At 40.9% G+C, this 13,310-nt stretch overlaps 1 protein-coding gene and 1 long non-coding RNA gene across 2 annotated transcripts; one reads left to right on the top strand and one right to left on the bottom strand.

The window, feature by feature from the left end:
• Positions 1–1,979: 1,979 nt before the first annotated feature.
• LOC117458806 (nuclear factor 7, brain-like) lies at positions 1,980–3,880 on the bottom strand. The gene has a single exon (XM_034099476.2). It carries the CDS (start codon positions 3,674–3,676, stop codon positions 2,249–2,251), a length of 1,428 nt encoding a protein of 475 aa, XP_033955367.1. The 5' UTR covers positions 3,677–3,880; the 3' UTR covers positions 1,980–2,248.
• A 1,019-nt stretch (positions 3,881–4,899) lies between these two features.
• LOC139435125 (uncharacterized) lies at positions 4,900–13,289 on the top strand. The gene is made up of 3 exons (XR_011644399.1): positions 4,900–5,006; positions 10,767–10,883; positions 12,493–13,289. It is a non-coding gene; the product is annotated as an uncharacterized lncRNA (long non-coding RNA).
• Positions 13,290–13,310: the final 21 nt, after the last annotated feature.

Raw genomic sequence — 13,310 nt, 5'->3', positions numbered from 1 at the left:
CCCTACCTAAGTGAGTGTGGCAGGGTGCAACCTTTGAAGCAGGAGAGGAGAGCACAGATGTATTTTAAAGGTGACATGTCATGCTTTTCCGGTTATTGCCCGTCCCCTTGTTGTTCTGAAGGTTTTTATGCATGTAAACGGTCTGCAGAGTCAAAACCCTCAAAGTACACCCTGTAGCGAGTAAAACTCTAACACAGAGAAGAACTCCCCAAAACGCCTCGTTGGTGAAACGTCATCACCAGTGGCGGTTCTAGACCAATTTCACTGGGGGGGCCAGTTATTTTCTGAGGGGGGCACACTAAATGCAGGACGAAAAAGAGAACTAGACAGTATGAAGTAATTGCGCATAAGAAAACGATGCAATACAGTTATTGGTATTTGTTTCAGTACACTTATTTATTTCAGATAGATCTTATAGTTATTACTGTTAGCTTCAGCTTAAGTTATAGTGCAATGTTTGCACTCACACCATATTTATATAAAAATAAAGGCAATAAACAGTTACATCTCTACTTTACATACGGGTGTCTGCTAGGGGTGTAACGGTTCACAAACATTTCGGTTCGGTACGTACCTTGGTTTTTTGGTCACGGTTCGGTTCGGTACGTTTTCGGTACAGCAGAATTTTTGTTCACAAAACGTATATATATATTTTTATTATTATTAAACTGTGAATAATGTATTCACTCAAATAAATACAAAATATAATAAAATAAACATTAAGGTGCAGCATTTCGATGAACTGAAATAATCTGTATTTGAACTTTACTGTACTAGTACTCACAAAACATAAACTATTAGTTTTGGGTTTTTAATTATTATTAAACTATGAATATTCACTCAAATAAATACAAAATATAATAAAATGAACATTAAGGTGCAGCATTTCGATTAACTGAAATAATCTGTATTTGAACTGAACTGCACCTAAGCAGCCAGTTTGACATTAGGACTTGCTTGTCATTGTATTTTCATGTTTTTTTAAAGAAAGATTAACTTGTCCACATTGCTTGCCGAAAGAGCAGATCTGCTGTCACGAGCAATGTCTCCTGCTGTGGAGAACACCCTCTCGCTAGGGACAGAGGCAGCAGATACAGCCAGGTAGCGCTTTGCTAACATGGCAACATAAGGATATTTGGCATTTGTAATAGCTTTGGCTCGGTCTGAACTCTCTGCGAGTGGTGGAGGATAAATGCGAGTGGGAGTTGGGTTTACACTTCAGTCTTTTTTCTTTAGGTACCGGTGATATTCACGTTCGGGTGATGCCTTTTCAAATGAGTGTGCAAGTTTGATGTATTGCCAGCCGCGTAACCAATGTTAGTTGAACAATGCTGACAAACAGCTTTGGTTTGGTCCACCTGTCTTTGTCCGTCATCCTTGTACGTAACTGCGAAACCAAAATGTTCCCAAACCGGAGACTTCAATGATGCTGGAGGATTTTCGAGCCCAACTTTATCTGCGTTCGCCATTCATTTTCGACAGTTCCTCAAATTACTGACTACATTTGAACGCATCCCTCTGACCAGCTCTCATAGTATGCCTCTCATCCAATGAAATGACTTGCTCGCTCTATGGCGCGTTGAACCCAATGTGAGCAAATTACTCTGAATGCTGCGACGCAGCACCTGAGATTACTTCCAAGAAGTTGTTCACGTTCTCAATTTTTTACGTTTAACGTTATATTAGTTCGGTACACACCTGCACCGAACCGAAGGGCCCGTACCGAATAATTTCGGTACGTGTACCGTTACACCCATAGTGTCTGCACAATCTCACATTACAGCAACAAAATCCTATCTTATACTGCTATAAAAATGATGTTTGACTTGAAACAAGATGTTAAAAAAAAGAGAATTGTTAGTTTTTATTAGAATTCACACAAAAAACACAATCAAACATTTGCACGACATTGATTAAAAAGAAAAACAGAACATTTATTTATTTAAAGATTTTGGATTAAAATGTTGATCATGCCTCAATATATTTAAAAAGGATTTTCAGAAAATTATAAACACACAATAAAAAAGTATAACAAAATATAAACAATAACAATAAACGATTAATTGTTTTTTTTACATTGAGACTTTGAATATAATGTTTAAAACTGTAATTAAAACATGATCACATCAAGTTATTTTACAGGCTAAAATTACGATCTGATGATCATCTGTTTCTTATCCTGATTATTTCAAAGAGATCTAGACGGAAAGTGAAGTCAGAATAAAGTCTGAACCAACACTCCTGAGCGTCACAGAGGAATCTCAGTTTGACAGATTTTGATATCAGCAGTTTGAGCATCACCAGCTTTTCCAAAACTGAAATATGGGAAGAGTTCCTCAGGGAAAGTGTCTCTGTGAGTGCAGATGTGAGTCATGTCTTCAGGGTCGTAGAAGGACACCTCCCCCCTGTCATAGTCCAGCTGGACTCTGATCCTCCGGAGATTCTTCTCCACTCTGAGAGTCTTACCATCACCATTAGTGTATTTTCCACTGCGATGTGCTAAACACCAGATTCCATATTCTGGTGAGGCACATATCTTTCCCTTCCTGTCAGCTGACTCTTTAGTCAAACCTATATTCCAGTCAGGGTGATCTCCCACCTCCACCTCCCAGCTGTGTCTCCCTGAGCTGAAGCCCTCAGAGCCCAGAACTCTAGCAGAGTTACTGCATCTCTCTGGATTATCAGGAAGCTGCTGAGATGTGTCTCCACGCCTCACACTGGTCAGATCGTCAGACAGAGAGAGCCAGCTGCTTGCAGTGTTTGGGTCCAGAAGGACGGGACTGAAGTGGACCTGGTCCTTCATCTTCTCCCAGACTCTGAAGGACAGGTTGCCCAGGTGTTTGGCCACATCTTTCAGCGCTCCTGGGAGCAGCTGTGGGTCTGACAGTGCGCTCTGGACTCTGGCTCTGCTCTGAGTGGCTTTATAGCTGCTGAGGAAGGGCCCGTTGTGTTTCTGCAGCTCTTCTTCAACAGCAGAGATACTGTGTGACAGAGAGGAGATGTGCTCCTGAATGCTCTTCATCTCTCTGCTGACCGTCTTCCCCTTCAGCTCCTCTTCCTCCCTCAGAGCTGCCAGTCTGGACTCCTCTTCCTCTTTCAGGAACTGATGGAGCTTGATGAACTCTGCTCTGATCTGCCTCTCTGTGGACAGCAGCTGCTTCTCGGACACTTGAATCACTTCGTTGTATGTTGTCTCCACTCCTTTGTATTTGTCCCTCTTGTCCTGCAGAGACCCTAAGTCAGATGTCAGCAGGTCCTTCAGCTCACTGACTGCTTGTTCTTCAGGAACCACCTCGTGACTCCGGTGGAGAGAAAACTCACAGATAGGACACACAGCTCTCTCTTCATCCTTACAGAACAATCTAGGCTCTTCTGGATGTTTACTACACACCACCTCCACCTCCTTCTCTCCTTTCTCTGTCTCAGAGGATCCAGCTTCCTGTCTCCCAGCAAAGGAGTCAGACAGCTCATTCAGAGCAAAGTTCACTCTGGGAAAATCTTTAGAAGACTTTCTTTTACAAATAGGACAGTTTTTGTTCTTAGTTTGTTCCCAGAATGTCTGCAGGCAGCTCGAACAGAAGCTGTGGCTGCAGCCCAGAGACACAGGATCTCTGAAAGTCTCTGAACACACATGGCAGCTCAGGAAACTTTCAAGAAGTGGGCTTTTCTCAGCCATTTGTCTCGGTCTCTGTTGTCTTTTTAAAGCAAAACTCACTAAGGTATGTCCTTTCTCTCAAGTGTTTCAAACCCTCCAAGTGTCTCCCAGCAGAGATCTCACATCCTGTAATGGCGTCTCCGCTCTTTTCAACAATGTCAAAATCCTCTTTGGTTTCCTCTCTCCTCCGTCACAGGATGATTGATCAACAGCAGGAAATGCTGCTATGTCATGTATTCTCCAGCAGATGGAGTCAGGATGTCTTTCAGAGGGAAATTAACTTTGGTATTCAATTCAGGCCGAGGACTTTGTCCAGGTATCTGTTTAAAAACACATACGATTTAATATCGTGAAAAAAACAACGACATAGGAAAGAAAGGAAATGCTAATATATAAAAGTTTGAAGAACTGTTTTTGTTCTTTGTTCCCAGAATTTCTGGAGTCAGCTCGAACAGAAGCTGTGGTTGCAGCTCAGACACGGGGTGTTTCTCAATGTCGAGCAAAGCTGCTCCAGAGCCACTATTTCAAGCATACTACGTCATTGAGTGCCGCCGAAGGACTGTTCCAATGTTCAGCATAGGCTACTTGGAATTCTACCGAGGGCACACATCCCCCCCAATATTAAGATACACTCAAAATGTCCCCCACAATAAATAGCAAAGACATTTTTATTAAAATAAAATTGCTATTCTATGAGTTTTTTATTTTGGCTATTTGTATACTTGAACATCTTTATTTTCTGTTATGAACTTCACCAACATTATATATTTTCATATGTAAATGGGTTCCGCCTTGTTTGTTTATGCATTCCTTTATTTTGTACCCGGGGGTGTATTTTGCTGTCGCACGTCTGAGTCCAGCTTCAGTAAACTTGAAGCTCCAAGCAGGTCAGTCATGTTTTAATTTGCCCTAAAACTGTTCTGGAATCTTTTCTAGTTAGCCCTAAAGTATACTCTATATTTTTTTATTTCGTAATGGTAGGGACCAGGGGCGTCGCCTGGGGTAGGCATCCGGGGCTTTAGCCCCGGACAAATTCTCCCTCAATAATATAATACATTAACCTACTTTACCTATAGGACGGACGGCAGAATTGTAATTTCCCATGTTCAGTGAATGCAACACAGAGGCAAGACGACGCCACCAGACCAATCAGAGAGTTGCATGGAAATAAACGTGTTTTATTGGCTGACAGGTACGTACCTCTCCTCTGTGACAGTGTTTACACTTTCAGCCGCGGACGCGGAGATTCTGAAGATGGGCATTAGACATTTCTTTAATAAAAAAGATGGCAATTCTCAAGTGGTGGCTCACACAACAACCCCAGAGCCACCACCTGAGCCAGGTGAACAAGGTATGTACCTGTCAGTAAACTTACAAGTGATGTCAACATGTAAGCAAAGCATAAATTATAGCTGCGTTGATGTTACTTTGAATCGCGGGGGTAAGCTAAACCGTTAGCAAGTAGCTATAGCTAGCCAGATATATTAAATAAACACTTTGTCATACAATCTAAATGTTGTGTTTTTTAGCGTTACTTGGTGATTTCAAAGAAAGCTCTCTGGGAAATGTTGACTTACTGTCTGTGTTCGACATGAAGCTAGAAGCTACCTTACAGTACACAGTTGATCCTGAGTCCTGCCAGTTAAAGTGTTTCATAGTTAGCTTAGCTAAGCATCAACCTAGCACTGAAATATATATGGATGTTTTGTGACAGTATTTCTGAGAAAGAGTCAGCTGAAATGGTGGCATAGTTGCCACTGCTTTACGTGTCGACAGCATGTTTGAACGTATTTGCAGCAGTAAATGTGGCTGTCTGGCCCCTGACGTTGCCATAACAACACCTGCATTTAAATGTGCAACCTCTTTTTGTGACTGATTTTGCATGAAAATATAATTCTTCTGATTGATATTTCCTATTGACAGCTAGTTTCTATGTGAACATTATGAGATGGGAAGCCAGCTAACAAACTTGTTATACACATATTTCAGATCAAAGCTAATCCAGTGGGGCTCCTGAAAGGGGCAAGGGACACTATGGTCAATTTGGACCAATCAGCGGGGGCTTAACGTAACGGCTGGAGGGGGACAAGAGCTCCAACGAGCCGTTTAGTGGAGAGTGAATACACGTAGTTTACAGAGATGCTGTATGCGAAACAATGTGAGTTTGGAAAATTGCATAGTATTTTTCTATTGTAAAATCCCTCAACAATGGTATTATGATCAGTAGAAAGGACCATGACATGTGACCTTTAAGTTGTCCCTGTCCAAAAGGTGGGATCAGTTTATTTGAAGAAAAATAGGTCCAAACTAATTCAGGGTTTTTACCTTCTCTCTTTACAACATTATAATCATACTAAACTAAATGATGCTGTGATCATGTTCAAATATGAAACTTTAATTCACAGTTTTACATTTATTACCAAAATTGTAATTTCAACTGCCCAATTCAGTTGTGATTTTTAAATTTTGCCGATAGAATTTAGAGGCATTTCCTCATAAATGACCGGTGATAATAAAAAGCACATTCAAACTTTCATTTTCACCCACTCAATTCACATCAATTTCATACCTTTTTTCCGACACAGACGGCGGGAATAACGTTCAAAAACCCATTCCTATCCGCATGAATTCGGACGAAGATTCCTCACAGGTGGCGGGCCTAATATTCGTACACGTTTTCCGACAAAGATGGCGGGAATAACATTCAAAATCCCATTCCTATCCGCATGAATTCGGACGAAGATTCCTCACAGGTGGCGGGCCTAATATTCACTAACACATCTCCCATCAAATCATTCCACTCAGTTCACAAAGAAATTCACTCAGCATTCAACCAAGACATTTTAGAGATATTTACCAAGTCTGAGAGAACCTTACCGAGAGCTATTAACCCAGCTCTGAGGGACAGAGCTTACCGAGAGAGAGCATACCAGGGGAACCCCCCTCTCTCTCTCGCTCCCTCCCATCCGCCAGTGTCTTTATGCTCAACAACAGGATATAGAAACCTAAGACACCTCCTCCACACCCATATTTGTGAAAACTGGGCATGGCCTCTGATGGACTGGACATGACCAGACATATTCTATTGGCTATGGCATAAGACACACCTTCCCATGTTTGTGTGAAAAGGACATGACCCCTGCAAAATATTATTCTCGGCTATGACATAACCACCTTATTGGGGCCTTAGTGTGTTTCTCCTTAAGTCCGGAGCCCCCCTCCCTGTGTACTGCTGTGAGAGGAGAGGGAAGAAACTGCCTACTCTCTTATTGGAGAGTAAGGCATAAATCATTATAGGCCTTACGGTACGTCCACACAGCAGCTTTTCAAAAATCTTGAAAATCTTGGAGCTGGGCGTGTCTGACAGCTTGGGGATTTTTTGCGACCAACAACCAATCACATGAATGTCCCGCCCCCGACATACAAAGCAAAAAACCCCGGGGATTTTATGCGAGCAATATATATATATATATATAAACTCCCCAAACAGGCGAAAACCTACCAGTTTCCCCCACTGTCTCTGCCACCTCCCTCCATGCTGGCTCCTCCGGTTTGTATCCCGTTAATAGTTCTGGTCGTAAAGAACCGGGTGATTTGCTACCGTAATTTCTCGTTTGGAAAATGAGGAAATGAACTGCGGTCTGGCTCTCCCTGCTTACACGCGGTTTGATTGGCTAGCGCTTCTACTGTCAGATTTGCATAAACGCGTTTGATTGGCTGACGCTTCCAGCTCAGCTTCAAAAGTTGAACATTGCTCAACTTTTGAATCCTGGAAATCCTGGAAATCTTCGCTTCGCTCCCCCACAATGCAGTTCGGCGAAAAGCGAGGCAAAGTGACGTCATCCCCATTCAAAGTCAACGGGCAGAGAAGCGGTGGAAGCGGTGGAAGATTCGTCTAAAGCCGCTGTGTGGACGGGCCGTTACCCTCAATTTAACAAACCACTTGTGTTTTGTTTATACTGTAAATATAGAAAGCCCTAAAATATGAAGCATTTTCATTGTGGGTTATACAAGAATATAATTGATTATAATAATAATAATAATAATAACTGGGATTTCTATAGCGCCTTTCAAGGGACCCAAGGTCGCTTTACAGGAATAGGGCATAATAATAATAATTATATTTGATTATAACTAACTTTCATTTTAAGTATTCAACATACTATGAAGATCTCAACAACATGCAGCTAAAAACAAGCAAAACAATCTTATTGAAGAAAAAATAATGATACCACAGAATGAAAAAAATAAATAAACATCCTGCATTCAAAACCTTACTTGTGAGGTTGTTTTGGGTACTCTAGTGGTAACTGTGCAGTATATCGTTCCATATTATATAAATCATTTTGTGGAATAGTGCTGCATCAATGCCTATGTTAGATTTGTTGAACTCCTTTATATACTGTTGGTTTGTTTATTCTGCAGCACTGCAGAGTCTGAGATCTATAGATGTGTGTTGTCCTGCAGAACCACAAATCTCTTTCAGATGAACGGCTTTGTGACGATGCATTCTCCAGCTGGCTTTTAAAGGCATATAGTTTAAAGAGGTGAACTGCCTCAACACATAAATAAATACTTGATCCTAGTTCATCTTAAACATTTAAAATCATCTGCACTCTAAAAACAAATGCTTTGGCTCAACAACGAAAATCAACAGTTTGCATCGATGTTTATTGAGTTAAGACGACTTCTAATGAAATTGTCTTAAAGCAACAAAGTTATTTGAGTTAGGAGAGAAGGCTTTTCCGCTACAATCAGGTGTTTTTAATTACCACTTACTTAATAATTGCAGCATACACACAAGTTTTTAAGTTGATTGCTCAAAAAATTAAGTTGTTCCAACTAGTTTTACCGCATGATTTAAAAGGGATTTTAAGTTGTATGTACTTAATTACCCTCATTGTGAACACACGTTTTTAAGTTGACAACCATTTCTAAATTAAGTTGCTTCAAATATATTGTATTCAATTGTTTGTGTTTTTAGCTTTTTCATGTTTTTGCCTTTTTAAAGAAATTAATTAATTCCACAACAAAAATATTAGGCAATTAACTTTTTATTTAGAACTGCAGTTGTTTATTTCACTCAGGAGAGACTTCATTTAGTTTGAACATGTATTGCACATGCCTATGATAAGGTGCATGAACACCTGAAATCACAGCTGACTGCAGGAGAGAGGAGAACCTTTTAAAAGTGTGGCTGCAGCGCGTTGATTGGCTGCTGGAGAATGAGGTGAAATGTAATAGGTTAAAGAGAACGCCTGTGATGAGCTGGTTATAAGCAGCTGCGGAGTGAAAGTATAAACACCCAGTCTTCCTGAAAGAACTTGCGCTGAGCTTCATTTAAATCTTGAAAAAAAAGATAAATAACACATTTAAATTGCCCCACAAATAATAAATAAACACATTAGCCATATTGCCATGGGAAATGGGGACACAGCTAATACATGCTGCCATCACATCGAGGTTAGAGGCCTTTGCATATTTAAAACCAGTGCCTACGCAGAATGCTTGCTCATTCATTTGTTTCCCTCGACCACGATGGTTGCCATGGTACGGTCAGACCCTGGGGTGGACCGGTCACTGATGAAGGCGATATTCATGTCCTTTTGAGGCACATTAAATAATAGGTTAGCGCATAAGAGACAATGAATAATGTAATTTAAAATGTTACAGCCGCAAAGGAAGTAATGAGACATGTCTCCTCAAGATACACAGACTTTAGTAGCCACTTTTAGTAGTCTTTTCTCATTTGAGGGTTTTTTGTCATCCTTTTGAGTCTCCTTTTATTCTTTGTGCTTTACTTTTGAAAACCTCTGTATTGATTTGAAGTCACTTTGTTGTCTCTGTGGTTGTGTATTGTCTCTTTGTAGCCGTTATATGTTTTGGAGTTGTTTCATCCTTGTGTCTCTCTTTACTTGTTTATTTTTTGTTCATTTTGAGTCTCTTGACATTTTGTAAATGAAGGCCATGATTTGAAAATGTGCATTTATATTCAAATAAGTAGTTGATTTTAAGGCATTTGTGTGAAAGATACATATAAAGTTAAACAAAATGGGTTTACACATCTTCAGACATCACGAAACAGTCCCAGCCGCCAGCCAGCAGAGCAGCTTCAGGTTCAGTGTGAGTGTAAGGGTTATTAAAGCAACCTGGGAGAAAAAGACCCCCCCCCCCCCCCCCGCCCCCCTTTCCCTATTTCCCTCCTAACAAACCATAGACACACAATGTGGGAATGTTATTCACCCCTGCTAGACCTTTCAGGGCGTTTCAAAACAAAGCTTGGGTCAGCAGTTATTGTGCCCGGTGCCCAGCAGCACCCGGGGCCTGTTTACACCTCTGCCATCCACCTGGACCTGGGACCTGTTTCCAAGTGTGTGGAGGAGAGTTCAAAGAGTTCTTCTCAACAGGATTGTTAAGGTGAGGATGTTTTGAAAGGGATGTTTGGAGGAGCTGCTGTGTCCCATGTGGGCTGCAGCTGAGCTTCAGTGATATCAGAGACCTCTGGGTTGTGTTTATTTATTGAAAAACAACTTAACTGACAAGAAAGATTTGTATTTCCATTTTTGCCAAGTTGCCAATGCATGGTACAGCTCTAATCAAATCGCTTTTTTGGTTTTCTATATTGAGAACTTAAGCACTACCTTAGCCAATGTTCCTATCGAGCTGAACCGTCAAAACACTGCAGACCTTTTGATTTGTCAGAGACAATCACCATCGGGGCATCAAGGGGCATCATGCACTATTCCAGGGTTTTTAGACAGCAAACTACTGCCAATGGTGACTGCATTTTTTTAATCTGCCGAATTAAAAAAAATGGCAGATATCAAAACCAGATTCGCCCTTTGTTTTTGTGATTGGATCTTTTCTAAGAAGAAAAACAAATATTAACTTCCATGGTTCTTTAAGCAGAGCCTCTGTCCTGTACATCTGGCCCAAGACTAAATAATGTATTTATACTTCTGAAATGTAGATTTTTTTACTTTTAAGCCAGGATCTTGGAATACAAAAAGTGTGTTGTTATTCTGCTTTGTAAATTCGTGTTTTCACCAAAATACATTTCCTGTTGATGGTGGTGGACATTTTAAATGTAATTGCATTTGTGTATTTCTAGACTGAAGATGTCCTTAAAGAAACGGCTGCTGTCCATGTTGTTGTGCTGTGTTTACTGCGTGACCTCGCTTTTCTGCCTCCACCCAAACCGTAACAACTGCTTCTCCCACGGAGCTCGGTGAGTTTGTGTTTTACGCAAGTTCTGAGTTTTTAGTGGGTGTTTTTCCAGTATTCTTACTTTTGCCCTCTGCTGCACTTTCCCTTAAAGGATCATTCTGAGATGTTTAAACTTGGACCCTATTTTCCCAAGTGTGTGTCTAGCAGGGGCGGACTGGCCATCTGTAGAATCTGGAGAACCACAGAACGGCCGGTCGTCAAGGGCCTTTGACGCCGGCACTTTAAAAAAAAAAAAAAGGTTTAACGTCATCATTTAAATTGCGCTGACGGCCGACAGAGGGCGGCCGCTAATGCAGTTGTGTGGTTCTTATGTCAAATAATCACACACGAAGAAGAAAAAAGACCGGCCACACGAAGGGATTAGATGCCGCGGCAGACAGGGAGAATGAAAAAACATGGTTAAAAATACAACGAAAAGAAAAAGGTGGGGCCGAGAAGGCAAGAGAAAAAAAGGTGAAGTCACTCGCAGGTGAAGCATATAAATGTCGCAAATTGACAGACCTTTTTGGCAGCAGCGCTGCTACGAGCACTATCAGCAGCAGCTTAGAACAAGTGCAAGATGATGAAGAGAATGATGTGGGCGCGAGTTTAGATATACAGCCTGCCTCCTGCGTTCATGATGAGGGACAGAGTTGAGCTGCTGGAAGAACCAGCTCAACCGGCACATACAAGTGCAGGGCAAGAGGTGGGTGAGAATTATCCCTTGAACTCAGTGGCGTTTTCTCCTGGAGACCAAGAGAAGCCAGGCTTCCCCTGTTTTTTTGCATTGTAGTTATAATATTAATATATAAATAAAAACACTTCGTTTAGTTTCGGTAATTATTCTGCCGGCCCGTCTCTCCCCCATTCTCATTGAGTATTTTACAAAGAGTGAAACAGCGCCCCTCTAGATGTTATGGTGAAACAGTAGATTGCACTCTGTTGCGAGAGGAGTCTAGCCGAAATGGAGGGATTGACCAATCAGATGAGGCTTACGTCATGCCTCACAATCCAATCAAATCGCATCAACTTCAGTTCATACTGTAACTGTCATCACTGCCCTTAAAAAGTAGCAAGCAATTGTGGAGATTTGGAGTATTTAATCAAAAATAATTTTACTAAACTTCCGCTACAGCAGCAACTACAAATGAAATCTGATGACAGGCCAATGCCCAAACTGGAGCTCTGTACAGAGAGGGAAAAATGAGTGAATCTGACGTAAAACTTTAAATAATAAACAGCGGATTTCTAACATTTGACATTTCATGTGGCTGGACTGGGTCAGTTTCCAGGGCTGAATTTTAGTCCCAGTCCGCCCCTGGTGTCTAGTTAACTAATGGGGAAACAAAAAAAATACCAGAATTGCATATTGTATCCAGTTACATTTGGCGGTTGTCCTGCCTTGTTGTGACCAAGAATCATTTTCACAACTGAGACATGAGTGAAGGAATTTAGCCAAAACGGAAACTTGGACTATTTTACACAAATGTCTAATAGGATATAAGTGATGCTTCTTTGGAAAGGCATGCTTGAAAACTGCAACGTGGAGGAATACAAGTGTGATGAGATGATAGTTATTTCTAACCACTCCCCTCTTTATTTCTCATTCTTGTTCTTCTTGATTTTCTCAGGAATATTGTGTCAGTCGTCCAGCAGCTTTACCAGCGTGTCATTCGGCTGCTGCGCACCACTCTCTAATCCACAGCACTACTGTCTGGATTCATAACAATAATGGGGGACCTGTCATTAGACACCGGTCACTGTGCCTGTCATTAAGCATGTACTTCAGTAGTGCATTGCTAATGAAAAGAAGAAGAAGAACCAGAGGAATGGCCCATCACTCCACGTTTTTCCACACGTGAAGTTTCCACCAACTCTTAATTGGGCTTCAACTGCCCTGCATTACTTTGACAATATCTGAAAATGTTTTTTTACTGAAGATTAACATTGTAGGCAGATGCTGTGTGAGATGGTTATGAGGTGGACAGGATAGTCATAATTTAAATGCATGTTGAGGGTTGTATGTGAGCTTCTACAAAGAATTTTAACAATAGACACTATTGTTGACTTTAGGGTAAATGTCACCATGAAACCTCCTCAGTTGATTAACTACATTAATACGAATAGTTTGTGTAATCAAAATGTTATGTTTTGATGACATTATTTTAATTTGCATATATTTCCAGAACCTAAATCTGAAGATTGGATGAAGACAGGTTCAAAATGTTGGATTCCATTTATTGACGAATTGGAGTCAGACATTTTAAGGGGAATTTGTGTAACCTCTTTGCATCATATAGTCACCAGGCATTAACCCCTCACTCCATGATAAGTGACTCCACACATGGGTTATAATAAAAACCTTTACAATAGACAGTATTTAGGTGATGTCTCCAAAATCTTATTTCTCCTTAAGTATGTAAGGAAATACAGCAGGTCTCAATTTATA

Source organism: Pseudochaenichthys georgianus, chromosome 14 (assembly GCF_902827115.2).
Source record: "Pseudochaenichthys georgianus chromosome 14, fPseGeo1.2, whole genome shotgun sequence".
In the NCBI taxonomy this organism is placed as follows: domain Eukaryota; kingdom Metazoa; phylum Chordata; class Actinopteri; order Perciformes; family Channichthyidae; genus Pseudochaenichthys; species Pseudochaenichthys georgianus.
This window is presented reverse-complemented; position numbering and strand designations above follow the sequence as displayed.